The 20,012-nt window shown below is 37.5% G+C and overlaps 1 protein-coding gene across 8 annotated transcripts in view; it reads right to left on the bottom strand.

Moving 5' to 3' along the window:
• The window catches only part of anks1b (ankyrin repeat and sterile alpha motif domain containing 1B), a 165,011-nt gene that overhangs the window by 91,258 nt on the left and 53,741 nt on the right, over nucleotides 1-20,012 (bottom strand). For 5 of the 8 annotated variants that reach the window (XM_084111782.1, XM_084111787.1, XM_084111788.1 and 2 more), the window contains exons 4-9: nucleotides 18,979-19,275; nucleotides 14,854-14,929; nucleotides 13,993-14,094; nucleotides 12,790-12,912; nucleotides 10,913-11,094; nucleotides 8,628-8,744 (exon numbers count right to left, since the gene is read on the bottom strand). In XM_084111782.1, coding sequence (XP_083967908.1) covers nucleotides 8,628-8,744; nucleotides 10,913-11,094; nucleotides 12,790-12,912; nucleotides 13,993-14,094; nucleotides 14,854-14,929; nucleotides 18,979-19,275 — 897 coding nt within the window. Of the gene's footprint in view, nucleotides 1-2,243; nucleotides 2,821-8,627; nucleotides 8,745-10,912; nucleotides 11,095-12,789; nucleotides 12,913-13,992; nucleotides 14,095-14,853; nucleotides 14,930-16,681; nucleotides 16,861-18,978; nucleotides 19,276-20,012 lie in introns of those variants that run through there. The other 3 variants (XM_084111790.1, XM_084111791.1, XM_084111792.1) reach the window with 3 other exon arrangements.

Raw genomic sequence — 20,012 nt, 5'->3', positions numbered from 1 at the left:
CCATCATGCACTGGGCACAGGGGAAGGATGATTTATCACATGGGATTGAAAGAAAGACCTTTGTCTCCCTCTCTCTGTCTCTCTTCTGATGTATCTATGATACAGCTGTTCAGTTAATTCCATATAGACACTCAAGATCAGATCTTGGTTAAGAGTAAATTAAATCCTTCCAACATTCACTCTCCATACACACTCAGACGGAACTGAGGAACTGTTCACTGTTCACCCTCCAGGAACTGAGTTTAACACCTGTGTGCTAGGGTGTTTGCAGGGTGGTTACTGTAGTCGCCTTCTCACAACTAGCTTTTTGTTTTTACGTTTTCTGTATGTGAGTGGTACTTTCACTTGTAAAAGTCACCTCCATGATGCAATGGTGTTCTGGGTGGTTGCAAATGTGTTGTTATGCAGTGGCTAGGGTGTTCTGGGTTAGCTAGATCAGCTAGATTTTGCATTTTTACAAGTGGCATTACTAGATGATTGTGAGTGATGCTCGCCCATGCAAAAGTTGCCTCTATGATGGCAGATTGCTGTGGGTAGTTGCTAGGGCATTGCTACGGTGTAGGTTGTTTGCTAGGTCGCTACTATGGTGTTCAGTGTGGTTACTAGAGTGGTCTGGTTTGTTACCAGGACATTTCTAGGTGACTGTGAGCGGTGTTTGCCCATTTAGAAGTCATCTCCATAATGCTAAGTTGTTTGTTATGGGTGGTTGCTAGGGTGTTGCTAGAGCGTTCAGGGTGGTTAATGTAGTTGCTATCTCATAACTAGCTTTTTTGTACATTTTCTGTATGTGTGTATGTAGTGCTTTCCCTTGTAAAAGTTACTTCCACAACGCTAGAGAGTTCTGGGTGGTTTCAAGGGTGTTGCTAGAGGGTTCTGTGTGGTTAATGTAGTTGATATCTCATAACTAGCTTCCTTTGTAAGTTTTCTGTATGTGCGTGTGTGATGCTTTCCTTTGTAAAAGTTACTTCCACAATGCTAGAGTGGTAGAATTTGTTGTTCATTCTGAAGCCATTATCTGTGCCTTTCCAAATAAGGTATTCGGTCACATCCCTTACTAGGGTTTTCACTGTGTTTACTAGGCTGTTGCTAGTAGGTGGTTACTAGAGAATTGCTACTGTAGGTGATTGTAAGTGGTGCTTGCCCGAAGTCATCTCCATAATGCTAGGGAATTTGCTATGGATGCTTGCCAGGGTGTTACTAGGGTGTTCTGGGTGGTTACTGTGGTTGCTGTTTCATAATTAGATTTTTAACATTTTCTGAAAATGTTGCTTACAAAATTCGCCTCAACGACACAACGGGTGTTCTGGGTGGTGGTTAGGTGGTTGCTTACTGGTCGAAAACAAAAAGTCCACCCGCAAGTTACATACTGAAGTTCAAAACCTATGGTTAGGATTGTGCCTTAGCAAATATTCATCTCATTGATCACATCAATTGTAAACGTTCTATTCTTTTCCCACTTCCTCTAATGATTGTTTTCCCCTCTCTTTTCAATTTAGCCACACTGAATAAAGCTCCAGTCAGAAAGCACAGAGGCCCTCCAGAGAGCCACATGGAGAAATCAACAGAGAAAATAATAGAGAGGCGAGAAAGAGAGAAAGACGGAGATAGATCAAAGCTGCGTTTTACAAGAACTTATACTTTTGGACTTTCTGTGTCAGTTTTAGTAGCGTGATGGGGCGGGGCAGAGGAGTCAGGCACACGCCGAGGAAAATACTGAGAGAGCAGGAAAGAGGGGAAATGCAGGCTTTGAATCAGTGGTTTCCTGCATCGTACGCTAGCTAGCACACGCTTGCACAGGAAACTACCCACTGGCAGAATAGAACGAGAAAAAACTACAGCAAAGTTGTGGATGGCAATCGTCCTCCGCTGAAGTTAGTTATACTGCTGGTGAAATAATATGACTATACAACATATTTTTTGCTAAACTAACCCTTATCCTGGAAGAAAACTTTAAGTGGTTTTAAAAAAACTAAAATGTAATAAATGAATAATTAATAAATATATGTAATAAACAAACAACCAAATAAATGAATAAATATAAGTAATATCATAAATAATAATAATCATGATTAGTAAAAATAAACATTAATAAAATAAAATAATTCAATATATAATTCATTTTTTTTTTTAAAACCTGTTTTGTCAGATTAAGATCTCTTCTAAGAACAATTTTGTCTCAAATCTATAAGCACATACACACACAAGAGTATACAGTACACACTTAAGTTAAAGAAGTTCAGTACCTGTTTATCTCTAGCAGATCCTGATTTCTTCACTGAATTTCAACTCTTCAGCGTAGGACCAAAACGACCTCGCAGCGCCTGACTGTCCGAGCACACTACAACTCTTGTTCTCTTTCTCTATCTCTCTCTGACAGCAGAGACAGGAACTTCATTTTTTTTTCTCTCTCAGAAAAGGAAGACTACACAACAAACAGAAACGGTTAAAGTCAGCAATTAGCATGCTGATATAGAGCTGCAGTTGCTGGACTCGGATTCAAATAGGAAATCTGCCCGGACGTCCCTCAGTCACGTCTACAATCTTCAGCCGCACATGTGACTGGGGCCTGACAGACTTTACTGCCAGCTTAACTCTTGTCTTCCTCCCTTTCTCATTCTCTTCTTTAATCAGCTCGTTTCGCTTTATTCCCTTTGGTTTTCTTCACATTTATCCAGAGTTCTGTCACTTCTGTCTCTTGCTATTTTCTCAGTTGATACAGTATCTGATCTGGATGGCCACTGTCATTTCCTGTGCTTTTCTAATCTGAGCTCTGCATATTTTGGAGGAGGACCCCACAGCATAAAAGGCCCTCAGAGACCTTCTCAGAACAGATAGAAGGATTGATATAAAGCAAGAGAGGGAAGATATGTTTGGTCATGTGCTTTAGAGGAGGGATTTGCATGCAGAGATGATACCAGTGGTGGGAAGGAAGGCTTACACAATTTTGTTGCAATATGCTTCACAGCGAGGCTTCATTATAAACTGAACAAACAATAAGCGGGCACTACAAATAAATAACATCAGCAAGATAAAGTAGCCTGTTCAAGAATTTTCTCACTAAAAGACTTCCAACCAAAATAATCTCATTCTGCCTGATATATAACGGACTTAGTGCAGGAGATGATAGAAAGAGAGAGAAAACAGAGAGTTGGAGAAAGAGAATAAAGCATGAAAAGGGAAAATTAGCAAATTAAAGTGGCAATGATTTCAGACTTTCATAAAAATGCCTGACTACAGTCATTACCTTCTTCTATTAAACACCTTTGCAGATTTAGCACCTGCTCCCAATGTAACTATGAACTCTGTGATACACTTTTGCTTCAGCACACCGGATGAGGTACATCTGCAGGTCAAACCCCAAAAGCTGAGAGAACTAGATGTTTTATGCGATTTAAAGGCCTGAAGGCTTTGTTTAGTCAGTGAATGCTAACAAATATGATCCAGAATTAACCTTTTGCCACACGTTAATGCTAATTGGATTGAGAACATCGACTGTTACATAAAACAGTATTTTGCATTGTTTAATTGAAAATGAATCTATATTGTCGCTTGAAAAATTATTTTCCCAAGTATATTTGTGGCAAACAGCACAGACTATTATTATTCCTAGCATCAAACATCTCTTTGTAAAACACTATTTGTCACGAAAACCATTCAAACGTCAAGGTCCATCATTATGTTGTTCCTGTGTTTTTCAGGAAAAGTCCTGGAGTTATAGCAATAAAAGAAAAAAACAAGTTTGGGCTTTCTGGCAGACCTAATTAAATGACTTGAGTATGGCAGGTCTTTCATGTTTTGATGTATTTCCTACAAAATCAGGAAATCAGGGAATCAGGAAAATACATAATTGAAGGGATAAACAACAGCCAATAAGCTTTAAGTGCATTAATTGCATTAATTGTGAACTTTTGAAATGGCTTCAACACTAAGAGTCATGGACTGAAAATAAAATAAAATAAAATAAAATAAAATAAAATAAAATAAAATAAAATTAAATTAAATTAAAATAAATTAAAAAAATAAAAATTAAATTAAATTAAATTAAATTAAATTAAATTAAATTAAATTAAATTAAATTAAATTAAATTAAATTAAGCCATATGCATGGCTTCAAAGCTACAGTAACAGGCATGGATTAAAATACACAATTTTGATTTTGGTTTAAGTTAAATTTTCCTCTGAGGTAAAAGAATCTCTTTGATTAATTTAGCTAAAACTAAATTTTGGAACTAGGGGTGGGGCATCCTCGTTGTAGAGATCCTCTGATTGGACAAAAATTTGTCTGGTGCAGGATGAGTCATCAACAGTTGTATTCTGTTTTCCCAGAAGGGAAACAGGCATTAACTTTTATAAGTTAACTAAACTTTTAAAGAGAGAGAGTGACGAGCAAGTGACAATATGGGAAACAGGCAAAAAGCATGACAAATTAGGAAAAAACTCAACCACACACACTCTGAGCAGATAGTCCATAAAGGGCCGGCAGGCAGACCGGAGGCATTTTGAGCTTTGAGTCCTCCTGAGAGCTTTATTATGCAGGAAAAACCGTCATCACCTTATCATGCACATCCTGTACAGTCTAGGAGAAGTTAACATTCATTAGTTGCCCTAATTATCTCTCAGCACCTAGGAGGAAGTGCGAAAACCTTCTCGGTAGATGAAGCCACAGTCGGGGTTCTGAGATTTTAAACATGAGTCACGGATATACAAAAAGAGATTATGCCACACTGTGGGAGAGGAGGAGGAGGACGATGAAGATTAAAACAAATATGACGGAGGAAACATTTAATGCAATCACTCGAGGGATCCTGCTGCTTTGGAATAACTACAGTCAAGGCTTTCCTTTTTATTTATACGGTATAACAAAAGCGCCAGCGTGAGTAATCCGAAAGCTTAACAACGATGATTTCCAACATGGAGAGTCAGAGACCGTGTAAATGCTCACCAAGAACAGCAGAGGTAATGATGGTGGTCGTTCATTCAGTTTTAATGCCACACAAAATTGGTATCAAGAGAACTGCACAAACATAAATAGGAACGAAGCATATGAGAAAATGGCATTGTGTCTTGTCGCTTGGTGGTAAATAACTTTTATTACTGAAATCACTCCTAAAACAAGTTTATGTGTTTTATAAATCATCCACTAATAAGAAGTTCATGTTGAATCCAGCTTTATGAAGGCTGTATATTTATATGCAGTAAAGCCTGTTCTCACTCAATCTCCTGTATATGGCTTTAAACGGCTCATAAAATACAACCAGTCGTTTAGGATTCTTATCCCATCACTGTTTTCAGAGTGATCTATTAAACACAGGGAGCGGCTCCTAAATCACACTGGGCAGTTAGTGAGACCATAGGGACATAAGTTTCCTCTAATACAAGCTCACACACACATACATGTATAACGCCAATCTGCTCGATTAAAATGGACAATACACATGAAAAACTACACTTCCCATAGCACTTCATTAGCTGTAATTAGTGGCTTTTGTAAGAGCACAAAGTCATTGGGCTGGACAAGACCAACCAAATTCAGCAATGAAATGCCAGAATTTAGCCATAATCCATGCTGTATGCAAACTGAGGATAACAATAAATGAAATTATCTGAACAACAAAAAGCAACCTCAGAATAAAACCACCAGTTAATCATTTTATAGATATGTATAGGTCGGTAAGATATAACTAATTTATACAACTGACAACTTTAATATATTTTAAAATGTCATTATTCTTGTAATGCTGAATTTCAGCATCATTACTCAGTGTTACATTATCCTTCAGAAATCATTCTAATATGATGATTTACTGCTCAAGAAACATTTATTATTATTATCAAAGTTGAAAACACTATAAATGTATTTCTGCCTAATATTTTTGTGGAAATTACGATACATTTTTATGAGGATTTTTTAATGAATAGAAATTTCAATAGAACAGCATTTACTGTATTTGAAATCAAAGTATCTTGGAACATTATAACAGTGTATTTACTGTCACTTTTGATCATTTTAATGCGTCCTTACTTAAGAAAAATAATCTTACTGACCCCAAACTTTTTTAACTGTAATGTATATAAAAAATGTATTATAGAAATGTACTGTAAAATAAGAATGCTTATTATTGTAAGCATAAGATAACATTGCCTATAATTTGCTCTCTAAGAAATACTTTCTTCATGAAGAACAAACAAAATCCCAAAGCCTAAAAAATGTGGTGTATTAAAGAAAAACAAAAAAACATTCATAAATCTTTAGCATAAAGTGTGTTTCAACCCCCCACACACCACTTTTTAGTCATTTACAGTTCAATTATATTGTAGTCCTAATCTAAAACGGGTCGTATCCCAGGGAGCGAAAACAATCTGAAAATGTCACAAAAGAATATCTGTTTGTAAACAGTAATTTCATCTGCAGAGAAAAACATTGCAAAGCAGATGCTACAGATGGGAGCGCTTCCTCTGGTCTGAAATCACAAGACATTTTCAGCATAAACATGAAAAGCATGTTTGCTGACTGCAGCACTTGGATTAGAAGCGGGGGGGTGGGGGGTTGGGGGGGCAGTGCAAACCATAGAAAACAAACAACACAAATGCACAGGCCCAGATTTTATATATGCAAATGTATGACGTAACAGGAAAAACAAAAACAAGAATGGATAGAAAAATAATAAAAGGGAGGCAGAGGAATGCTGGAGAGCAGCTTGAATGAGAAAGCAGATGCTGATACCCAGTGTCTCTCTCTCTCTGTCTCCGGATGTTTTCTCTGGATGTTATTGCGCAGTGCTGTGACGCACCTGTTTTGATGGAGACTCAGATCTGTCAATTGAGAAGTGGGTGGATATCCCACGCCTTGCACTTTATGAATTCTGTGTCTCCTAGCAACTACGAGAACCCTTCAGAATCCGTGTGCATCTCTCTCCCTGCGGAGGAGAGCCAGTGACGGAGTTCAGGATTGGTTTGCGGGTGCAGAAGTATGACTCGCAGTCCAAGGAACCCCAACTTGGAGCTTGAGTCTCCCCTCCCCCACCTTCACTATCCCTGTTTCCATGGTAGCGGTAGGTCTCCTCACATGGCGCAGGTGGGCGGATCAGCGTGTGACACGGTTACACTTCCTGTGGGATAATTAGACTTCCTGTCTGAGGGATGGGAATCCCTCTTGCTAATTCTGGCATTATGAAAGCATCCTAAACATCAATCCACTCAACATTTCCACATTTATCTTTTCATCCACAATCAGAATTTAAGATAAAAAAAGTCTTTGAAGATCTTCGCGGTTAGTTGGCTAAGATTCCCATAACAACATGCCATGACTTACATACCTGATTCATCTTGCATTTTGCCATGAGAATGACTATAAATCAATATGAATATAAAACTTTACAATGGGGTCCACTTTAATTCCCATTTAGGGGTCCACCTTTTTTGTGAAAGAAATTAAAATAAAATGTTAAACAAAAAAAACAAAAAAACAAAAAATGCATCATAAAGTATGCTAATACATTAAATATAAGTAATAAATAAATTATTATTAATAGTATTAATATAAAAATAAAAAATTATATTTTTAAAATAAGAAATATAAATCAGTTCATAATTACTGATTTAGATTTTTTTTTAAATATAATTTCTATTTTTTTAAATATATTTTAATATTTTATTGATTTATTTATTGCATTTACATAAAAATATAGAAGTTAAGAATGCATCATAAAGCATGTAAATCTATAAAATAAATAGGAATAAATTAAATAAGAAAAAATTATAAATGAATAAAAAAATTGACTGATTGATTTCAGTGACTACTTTATGACCAATGTTAGGGAAAGTTACTTTTAAAAGTAATGTTACGTTAATTCTCCATTACTTTTTCCTCACCTAGGTTGAACTTGGGTTGAACTTGCTTGTTTGTTTTTAATAACAGAAAAAATTATATTTTTGGCAAATGTAAAGGCCCTTTCACACCAAAAGTTAAATAAATACGTCTGTACAGTAACTTTTTCAGCTGTGCTGCAATTCTGGATTGCAGAAGAATAGAAAACAGGAGGAGAAAATTCAACACTCTTACACTCTTATTTACACACAGAAAAAAAAGAAAATTTAAACACAAATGTGATGTTTAGCTAAAGTCATTTTTGCTTTTTCAAATGGTTGAATTGGATCATCAAAGATCATCAACAAAAACACTAGATAATAAAGTGAAATTAAATACATAAAGTATATTTGTGTATTTAACATTTAATTATTGTAGGTTTGCGTAATAGAAATAAACTTTGCATTTTGAGGTTAAGTGAATTTGTTTTTGTGCAAGTGAGATGAGTATGCTCACATTTAATCTAGAACAATACAATATCCATCATGTTCACACAACGCCTCTGCACTTACACCCGATTTCTCTCAACATGGAGACAGGAGAGATGTCAGTCAATAAATGAGAAAACAAAATAAATTCTGTTACTTATTTGAAAAAGTAACTTTACTAGTTACTTGAAAAAAGTAATCCGATTACATAACTCGCGTTACTTCTAATTACCCCAAACGTGATTGATACATTTATTTCTTTTAAAAATCCTTTATCCACTAAAGAGTCTGTGGCAGCATAGTAAAGAAAGGACGTGTGATACTGTGTGTACCTGAGAAAAGCCCAGGTTTCTGCAGCCGTTGCAGGGAGTGAGCGCCTCCCACAGGCCTGATGGTCCGCAGCTCTTTTCCTCCTCTTCCATCGCCGGGGGCAACGGGGGTGTGGGACGCTACAGCCAGGTGGAGAGAGATACATACAGTTACATACAGTACACACACGATCTCAGCTCATGCCAACATAACATGCCGGATATATGCTGTTGCCTTTGTGGTGGAGAAGGGAAAGAAGGGAGGGGCTTGCTTTACCAATTGAACCAATCATATTGATACAAGGTGACATGTTAGTCACGCTGATCTTATTTTGATGTGTCTGTCTTTATCTATAAAACCTGATGTATTCTTCAGCTTGGGTGAGATTCTCTGAGAACTGCTCGAGTACTCTCCCGGCCGTGATTAAAGAATTTAAAGGACATTTGCTGAAGTCTGTCTGTTCATTTCTGCTGCGCAGCAGGTGAGTTAGTTTAGAGAGGTAGACTATATATTAAATGTCGATTGGAGACGTTAGGAAACGTCGATTGGAGACGACCCATGGAACGTCGATTGGAAATGACCCAGGTAGACTATATATTAAACGTCGATTGGAGACATTAGGGAACGTTGATTGGAGACGACCCAGGTAGACTTAGAGTAGGACTTTAGAGTAGTAAAAATCTACCACACCTTATACCTAAATGAGCCAATCAGCATTTTGTTAGAGGATTCAGTCTATATTTGCCCTTTTGGAGCCAAATAAGCTAAATTTTGAATAAACTTTTGTTAGATTTTATTGATGATTCGTTACTGAAACAATCTTGACAAAATGTTTTGGACATTCCTCATTCAGGTAGATAGGAACTGTTATGGGCAGACACCCATCTCATATTTTTTTTCCCTTCACCATGTCCCTTTAGGAGCTCCGTAGTTCTGTACAAATGTGAAATGACTTACTTTGATAGGACTTCTGATAAGTGTCTTTCTCTGTTTCACTCTATATTCCAACATGAACACTTGCTTTGCTTGTCTGTAACTTTTAGACAGTTTTTCTGTAATTTTTAGACTTTATAAAACATCAATCATAGTCTGACTCTCAATGACCCATTTTGTCTGATTCTTTTCCTAAGGTTTCTTGTAACTCCAGAACTCGTGTAGAAACACATTCCTAGTCGTGTTGAGCCACAATAACTAAAATATACAAGTATGTATACACAATATACACAAAAATATACACAAACATGATGTGTATTAAATTTGTATACGATACTAGTATGTGAAACAATGATCATGTGCTTCAAATATTTGCTTTCCTGTAGCTCAGTTCAAGGGTTAGATTCCCGAGAAAAGTAAGAACTAAAAAAAGGGTAAAGTGTACCTTGAAAGCAATGCAAGTTGCACTGGATAAAAACTGCCAAATGCATAAATGTAAATGTAAATATGCAAGAGAAAAATAGCTGAATAATTCCTTTGACTAAATATGCAAGAGAAAAATAGCTGAATAATTCCTTTGACATAAGCAAAATATTAAATTTTTAATTAGATGATGCTGTTTTAAATACAAATATTGTTTTCTGACTGCATGTATGGCCAGTAAATGTTCCCAGAACCCTTTTACAGATGCTGCAAACAACTCTAAACCCTTCAGTCAAGTCTTGGGAGTTTTTGACATGTGGAATCGATCGGAAGAGTGTTTGTGTGTGTGCGTGTCTTTGCTTGTTTATCTGGGCTCTGCAGACTTTGACTGATTGACCCGACACAAACACGTTTAATTGTATCGATCAAACAAACGCAGTGGAGTATACCGTGATCCAGTGGTCACTGCGACAGATCTTCAGCAAATAACCATTGCATAACGTTCTTGCACACTTTCCTAATGCACAGTTTATCTGTCCCTTACATAAAGTAAAATTCACTCCCTCAGCCAGCAGTGTGATGAAGCCACATCAAAAATAAGATTCTGTTTGTGTTAAATAACGTCAGTGATTAAATCTGGGGCTGTTTAGAGCTATAAATATATATTTATGAGATTATATAAATTGAAGGGATACCCAGCACTGCACCCAGTGTTTAGTTCTGTGTTCCCCCTGCTGGCCATAGTGAGATACTGCATCAACAGTGAAAATCTCTTTAGCATCTCTTGAATATTGATATTGATCGATTGACGTGACTGATTTCATTTTCTTGGAAAACAGAAATATTTTTATATTTTAGAGTGACGTATTCAGATTAAACGTTTTTTGTGTAAAACCTGTTCAAAAACCTCCAAAAAAACAGGAACTAGACTGTATTTTCTTCGCAAGCACACCTTGTTTATTCGAGTAAGAGTGCCGTTGCGTTCCTCGTCAGACAGCCGCCCACTGCCGAAGCTCTCCATGGACTGAGAGTGAGAAGAGATGGTCTGACAAAGCTCCTCGAAGGAGCAATCCTTATCACGGCAGATCTTTATTTCATTCAGCAACTTGGACAACTCCCCTGTTACTGCATCATCTACAAAGGGAAGGAGAAAGAGGGAGAGAGAATTATTATTTCTTAGTTAAATATAAATCTCTTTTTTTTTTAGATAAATTTTTACAATTATATATACAGTATATATATATACAGTATATATATATATATATATATATATATATATATATATATACATATATACACACAGTATATATATATATATATATATATATATATATATATATATATACTGTATATATATAGCAATTTTACTTTATTTCATATGTATATTATTTTACTTTCTACTACTTATATATCATTGTATTTATTACTATTACTTACAAATAGCCGTGTGCAATAGCGGAAACACTTCAGCAATAAAAAGTACAGTGGTAACAATTTACAATAAGGTTCATTTATTAAACATTAGTTAATGTATTATCTAACATGAACTAACCATGAGCAATACATTTGTTACCGTTTTTGTTAATCTTTGTTAACGTTAATAATAAAAATACAGCTGTTCATTGTTTGTTTATGTTAGTTCACAGTGCAATAACTAATGCTAACAAGATTTTAATGAAGTATTAGTAAATGTTGAAATTAACATTAACAAAGATTAACAAATGCTGTATAAGTGCAGTTCATTATTAGTTAATGTTAACTAATGTAGTTAACTACTGTTAACTAATGAACCTTATTGTAGAGTGGGTAACAGTGTCCTTGTTACATATGTTACATGCACTTACCATAGTAATAACAGTAAATTATGCATAATTACATGCAACTAACCCTCAACCAAACCCTAATCCTACCCTAACCCTATAGTAAGTACATGTAGTTGCTTAATATTACTCAGTACTTAAATATATAATTACACTGTAGCAATGACACCTTAAAATAAAGTGTAACCGTAGAGTGTTACCAGTACAGTTTTGTCACGTCAAATTAGCACAATATAATAAAATCAGTTTTAAATTGTTTGCATTTATGGAATGTATCATGCCACCAAAAGCACATCAAATTTCTCTGTAAGGGCTTTTAAATAAATGTTTACTTACAGAGCATTCATCACGAGAGCCGACCTATTTATTTTTATTCTCTTGTCTGTTTTTCAATATTTAATCGGGGACAAATGCTTGTTTTCTGGCTCCGACTCAGTGTGCTGATGTGTGCTAACAGTCATTTTGTGGTTGGCAGACTCTCGGATTTACCTGTTATCCTTACCAAAATGCTGCTCCAGCTGGAACGGAAGACGCACACCCAGCAGTAATTTAGAGCACAAAAGGGAACGAGTGGGACTGCGCTGCAAAAACTGACCACTAGGGGCGCTGCTGACTGCACTTTCTTCATAATGAACATCCACTACTCAAAACATATACTCATTTATGCCACTATTTGTGTTCCTGTTATGAAAATACTAAGCAAAATAAGATTATTCTTAATTAAAAACAATGTTTAAGCGATTTAGGTGTTCAAACATAGGATTAAACAGTAATATACTTGCTAGGAAAAAAACAAAGCAGCAGACAACGTGCTGTAATACTATCCCTTGACCACTGGGTGTCGCACTGCACACTAAAATACATGAAAGTGACAGCAGTCATGATGAGCGTAAGCATTTGGATGAGTCTGTCTACTTTTAAACTTTTAAGTGTTAAAATAGTGTATGGTGGTTTTGATTAAATGTATTAAGAACATTTCAGTTTTCACTGATCTGACAATCACACATACTTTTATGCCGTAGAGACGGGGAGGGCACAGGTGAGGGTACTGATGTGCGTGGCGTTGGTATTGGGCGCTGCCGTGCTAAATCTTCATGGAAATTCCCTCTGTCACAATCTGACATCATATAATCTAGAGAGACAGAGATAAATTCATTTATAGTGCACAGATAAACACAACCACAAAAGTACATTGACATGTGCAAGGTTGCTCAGTTTTAGGACAGCATTGAGGGGTACAGATGAGGGGTTGAAATGTCAAAACAGGCAAAACCGAAATCATTCTCTTGTTCTTTGGGGGAAAAAACACCTTAGGTTGGTGAAAACAAAAATGTGCTGCTGTAATTGCAGCTCTAAACAACTATAGGCTACACAAGCCACATGATAACCATGAAAACAACAATAGTTTCAGACTCCCGTCAAAGACTGTAGATTATAAAACCACAGCAAGCGTGAGTTTGAGATTCCTTCACTCTGGGGAATCGGGTTCATTGACCACACAGAGACAGGGAGGAGAACTTTAATGTTGCCTCTGTCCTATAGGATGAAGGGTGATTTAGACTTCACACGTGTCCAAAGAAGACATTTTCAAGCAGTAACAGTCCTAAACTCCCAGTTTCACAACCCTCAGAAATGTATAACGCTGGGAATAAAGTGGATGGAAACAACAAGAGAGCTAAAATGAATTTAATTTAAAAACCAGATGACCACATCTTATTATTTTACGAGGGTGTGTTTTTGAAAGCAGAGATGGAACATTGGGTTCAAACACCCATCGTCTTTTGCGCTGTATGATAAACTCAGCTGGAAAGAATGAGTTTAGTTGGATCAGTACATGAAGGAAGATGGAATCAGACTTCGGAATCATCCAAGATATTATAATACTGAAAATGGCCTAAAGTCGTAATAATATGTGTATAACAAAGTAATAAACATGTAATAACTCCAAGATCTCATGCATACCTCAACAAAATGAGTCAAGACTCAGTATTTCTCAAGGATTTCTCACAAACAACCATTGTTCTCAATCTAACACAAACTTCCTGAAACAAACTTTTATCAATCTGCAAGCATCCGCCTTCTGATCTCCACCAGGAACGCGCTCCCTCATTAGCTTGTGCACGTGTGTGTGAGTGTGCTTGTGTGTTTAATGGCTTTTTTTGCTTTAGAAAAGTTTTAATGCATGTGCGAGTAAGTCTGGCAAATGCTTTACCTTGAATGAGAGAAGCAATTTGTTGTGATTTCTGAGACGGATGTTCTCTCAGTACGTCTAGAGCAGTTCTTCCCTGGCAATCTCTGATGTTGGCATCAATCCCTGAGAAAAAAACATAAAAAAGAAGAAGAAAAAAGGTAAATTTTTCTTAATTTGTATCTTCTTTTTTTCGTTAATTTGCTTAATTAAAAAAATTTGTTTTAGTGTATTACTTTATTTAGTATATTTTAATGTTTTTTTAATTTTAAAGCAACACCACAAAACTGTTCCATCTGCCTATAATGGCACAACACTTAATTAGAAAATACAACAAGTGAACTGTGGTTAGCTGTTTTATATGTCAATTAGATGGCTGTGTCGTGTTTAATTAAGAGGTGCTTTTTGACAGAACACAGTGAACATGATCCAAAGTGAAGCTTGAGATATTCATTTAAATATGAAAATTAATTTTATTGAGAATTCATTTGACTTTTTGCACATTTAAAGTTTCAGTTTAGTTTTCAACCAGTTTAGTTTTTGTTTTAACAAAAATATTCATATAAATTAGATATTTTTATTTTTATTTTATTGGAAATGACACAATAGAAAAATCCGGACTTCTTCCCATAAACCCATAAAAAAAAACACAAAACAAACAATTTTCCCAAAATAAAACTTTCCATAACAATAAAACTATGACTATGAGTGATTACACCGCCCTTTCCTTATACAACAAGTTCCGCAATCTCCAGTTCCTGTTCCATAGCTGGCACACTGACAGGGAAGCTGTTAGGTCACAGGTCACACAAGTAGTTTAAACAAACCATGGCCGTGCAACATCCCCATCCCAACCCCACACACATACACTTCCTCAAGTCATACCTGAGTCAAGCAGTAGCTGAACTACATCCATCTTTCCGAAGAGAGCGGCTTCATGGAGAGCGCTTCCTTTCTCTGTCTAGGGATAGAAAGATTTGAAGTCAATATTTTAAGCCTAAATGCCTCGCATAAAGAAGTAAACGGCAGTAATACACTATGGCGTCATTACTACTTGCAGTCTATCAGCGTCTACTGGGGCGACTGGCAGGGTATTTTATATCACGCTCACTGTGAAGTCCTTAACTACATCCAATTTAGCTCTGGAAACATTTATTCAGTGTACTACAATTAACTACAATGGCGCTGTGAATTTATGAGGCTGACTGACGGGAGCTTGAGAGGGAAAGGAATGGGCAAATTAGACCGAACGGCAGTCGAGACAGATTACGAGAGCTTCTTGCACTGGTGAGCGTGGTCATTTTAATAGGCCAACGGGAGACCGAACACGATACCAAATCAAATCGGCCCTCTCCGGCCTTCATTAGTACGGAGGTATCTGTACAACTCAAGTGCTTGCTCTTCTCCCTGTATTCCCTCAATGGATGTGATGATGCAATACACATTAAACAAGAACTACGGGGACTCACTGTAATACTTAATCCTGCACCTCATATTGCTGCAAAATCAGCACTGACCTTCTGAAAGGCAGTCTGGGAGAGCCAAAACTACCTCTGTGCAAAATTTTGAGAAAGTTTTAGGCACTGTTTTTGTCTAGCAATAGCATTAATGGCATTCATCTTTTTTCTTTTTTTTATAGTCCTGATAGATCATGTTAAGTTTAAGTCTTTGTAACATTATCAACAGGGCATTCTTACCATCCGTATGTGCTTTTAAAAAAATCACGTACATGTCTAATGAACGTCTTTGGCCGCTGTATAGTTTCTCTGTTTCTTGCAATAGGATTGTGGGCTCTGGGATGTTTGGCAGGTAGGAATGCTCAAAATCTGATTTGGTGTAAAGCCAATTTTCTGGGTCAATTTCAAATCAAGTAAGAGCGTTGCAAATTTCTGAACTGGAACCGCTTTTGGGATGGTCTCATTGGTCAACAGATGTCTACGTCACAGAGTCTTGCAGCAAAACAAAAAAAGAAAGAAATGTTTCGCTTTCATACCAATTACAAATTTTATATATAGGATCTAGGGATGTATCATCCCCATTTAAATCAATTGAGTATTGTTTTCTGATATGGACCCTAAGGGACGTAAGGGAGAATGTGTTTTGCAGCTTCTCGTGCGGCGTTCTAAAAATGTGCCGCAAGTTAAAAGAGGTTCAACTTTAAAAAAATGCATCTTGTGACACTGTGTTTTTTCTATTCCAACACCCTGTGTCTTGTGTTTTTTAATGCAAAAACAAGTTCTGTGTGAATGGAAGAAGCTTGTGTCTCAAGACCCCTGAGTTCTGTTCCATTCAGTCGGGCCGGCCGTACTGTTCTTGATCACAAGAACGCATCCTGTGAACGCCCACGAGCCTGCTGAAAGTTCTTAGAAAGAAGTTGAAAATGAGGCAAACACACACGAGGTTACATAAAAAGAAGACTATAAATGTAGTGCTAGTACACTGTCGGAAGAAACGTGGAAAAATGTTGTACCTTTAGGAAACCTAAATATTGTGAGTCCTCGGATAGTAATATGCATTCTTTAGATGTTCATTCTTTAGATAAGGCACAAAAGTGTGTGTTTGAGAATACTGCCCCAGTGACAATTTAATGGTACAGTTTTTTAGACAGCGTACTATCAAGCTTAAACCCAGTAAATCTGAGGATACAAACATAAAGCTTACATAAATTTTCACCTTTAAACATACAGAGCTCACATCCACTGTTACTACTTACTCAGAGAAAACCCACAAAATAGTCGCAGATAAGACATTCATCCTTGAACCTGAGGTTAAAGTCCAGATCACTGAATAGTCCAGAACGACTAAAAAGTTGTGAATGAGGTTTAATCCTGAATGAGCATGGTAAATACTGCAGAGCGCACTGTTCTTCTGAAAGTTTAAACTCAGAATTCTGTGCGTTTTGGGATGAGCAGCGAGTGCACCCACAACGGGACGGGAAGTCACCCCCTCCTCTGAATGAGGACCACTTCCTGTCCGGTTTCCCATGGCGATTAGCTATTGATGTCACCAGGAGGAGGAAATCGATTCACTCTCACTGTGCTTCCAGGAATTGAGAAGTGGTGAAAAGATTGCCTTCATTTCTCTTCCTCACTGTTCTCCTTCAGCTGAATCTTCTTGCAAGTTACGCACTGACACAGAGGAAAGAAGATGGAAGACTAGAGAGAAATGCATCATAAAAGATTCACTCATTCACCCCTGCGATCCAACATTCCATGATAACCTGGGAATACATTTTGTTATATTTTTGTTGTGTTTTTCTCATCGACATGTCATTTGTCCAAAATTCAGCTTATCATAAATGCGTATTAAACATCAAACATCAGTTCTCATTCACAGTGGACAGACAAATTTTAACTAGCACTCTTTGTTGCACCTTACAGTGTTAAAATATGAATGTTCAAATAATACTGTATCTTTCATTGAGACAGGAGACAGAGAGGGACAGAGGAAGGGGAATCCATGCTTTCTGAGATCAAAGCTTCCTCTGATCATCCTCTCTCTCACACACACAACACAGAACCCTTCAAACACAGACAATTCAGCAGCTTTCCGTCACACACACACACACACAAAATCACAAAATGCAGTTTCTATACAAACAGTGTTGTAGTTTAACAACCACATATCTAAAAAGAACAGAGACAAAACCCTTATTTTAATAAACCTTTCATACACATAATTATTTTTTTCATACTAACAATGATACATTTACTATTCTCTGTCTAATCCTAAATTGTTTTCAAAGGAATTCATCCTAAGGAATTTATTTTTCCTTTTACATTTTATTAATGAATTGTTTTTTACAATTGAGGGCATTCCCAGATGTCCTCAAATATTCCCAAAGGGAAGGTTTGTACGATTTAGGGTCACTTCTTGGTACAAAATATGTCCCTAAAGTATAACATAAGTAAACACACACCAGGGAAGCCTGAGGAAACCCTGGATTGAGAACAGTGTGTTCCTCTACTGCGTTTCACTTACTCTCACAGCTAGATGAATTATTCATCCATTTGAGCCCTTAAACCATTCACACACACTCTCTCTCTCTCTCTCACACAAATGAGCATGAAAAATACAAAGTTCTGTTATAAAACTCTAGATGGCGCAGGCTCATAAGTCCTTAACCCAATCTAATTGCAATTACATCATTCTCTATAGGGCACAGCTGATTGGTAGCCAGTGAACGAGCTGCTCAACATTTAAATTCTTGCCTATTGTTCGCTGTAGCAGTTTGCAGTGCGCTTTCAGAAACCCTCCACCTCCCCCAGCTCCACCTGTATAGATCTGCTACAAGCGTGATTCATGTATGCTATTTTGTACAGCAGCAGCATTTCTTGCTTGCTCATAGCAGCATGTCATGTGTATTGGCAGTAGCAAGTTCTGTCCTCGCTCTGCAGCAATAACAGCAGCAGCGTAGCAGATCTATTCCCCCAAGACCAAACACATTAAAGCGACACTAAGGAACTTTTCCTCTTCGGTTGCCCTACAGGTTGGAAGCGGAATTGTCCATTACCGCTGACGTAAATAATTTCCCCGCCGCAGCCTACCGTCGCACGCACACTCGCTGTTTATCCAGCACCGGCTTTGGAATGAACGATGTCCACTGACAAGGTAGAGTATGTTGCATGATTTCATGAAAGTATGATGTATTGCGACATCAGAAACGAAGGAAAACGAAATAATGACTATTTGTAGTTTTCTTATGTCTCATTCGAACTACAGAAACGCGACCCGGTTTGGCAAACTTGCATGGTGTGGTTATAGCAGATATAGGGCTGCAAAGCGAATCCAGAAGTGCCTTTCACCCTGTTACGACTTGATGAACCACTGATACGATTTTGGAAACATTATTTTAAGGTAAAAAATGTTCCTTAGTGTTGCTTTAACATTGTCATACTTACTCCCATGCCAAACTCCGAGAGTTGTCATGACAATACTGAGAGCTGGAGCAAAAAAGTGTGTGTAACATATGAGTTCAAGAGGAAGAGGATATCCTGTTCACGCACTGACCTGTGTGTTAACGTCCATGTCGGCCTCCAGCAACACTCGAACAGTAGTGTAATGGCCATTCCGTGCGGCCAAGTGAAGAGGCGTGTGCTTGCGTGTATTGCAGCTCATGAGGTTGGGGTGGGCGGTCAGTAGCATGCAGACCACCTGCAGGCGGCCGTACATGGCGGCCAGGTCCAGCGGTGTTTCCCCGTGACTGTTCCTCATGCTGGGGTCCGTCAGCTCCTGCAGCAAAACACGGACCACCTCGGAGTGACCGTACTGAGCCGCACAGTGCAGAGCCGTCTCCTTCTCAAGGTTCTACATCAGAGAGAGAGAGACAAGGAGAGACAGACAGCGTGTAATAAATTCATTATGAAGAATCCATTATCCAAACATGAGCTGTCATTTAACTGTGACAACTCACTGTCAATCACTCACTGCCCTAAATATCTCCCATAATGCAATGCAACTACCTGCAGGCTACTGTCAGTGTTTTTTTTTTTACACATAAGACGATACACAGCGGCAAAGATGCACATCCTGATCGGATCCCTCTATCACATGAATGCTAGTTAAAACTGATACAGACAAATTACTTGAAAGTGAAACATCTGAATGCATTAGCTGTCATGTTGTCATCATATAATGATGAAATGATAGATCTAATGGCAGTGTTGAGTGGGTGCTAGGTGTTTTTAGTGACACAAGTCAAAATATATATGGCTAGATATGGCTCAGGATTCCCCTTTATTGTAAGTCTATTTATTTTCATTGACTGATCGCTTAGAAACGTAATAGCACAAAATCGAGGTTTGTTCAAATCTGTAAACCTACAAGTGTACCGAGAATATCATCCAATAATGAAACTGGAACTGTGCATTGACAAACAGGCCATAACATAACCCTATTGTAACATAACAGCACCCTCTACTGCCACTACTGCACACCACACTTGTTCTCTTGACTATATATATGTTTGTGTTTGTGTGTCTAAAGGGGTGTTCCAACAAACTCAGGCGAGCGAGAAATGAGCGGTTATGTCTGTAACATGAAGA

Source organism: Abramis brama, assembly GCF_963993115.1.
Source record: "Abramis brama genome assembly, chromosome: 4".
NCBI lineage: Eukaryota > Metazoa > Chordata > Actinopteri > Cypriniformes > Leuciscidae > Abramis > Abramis brama.
Note: the sequence above shows the minus strand (reverse complement) of the source record. Positions and strands in the feature narration are given on the sequence as shown.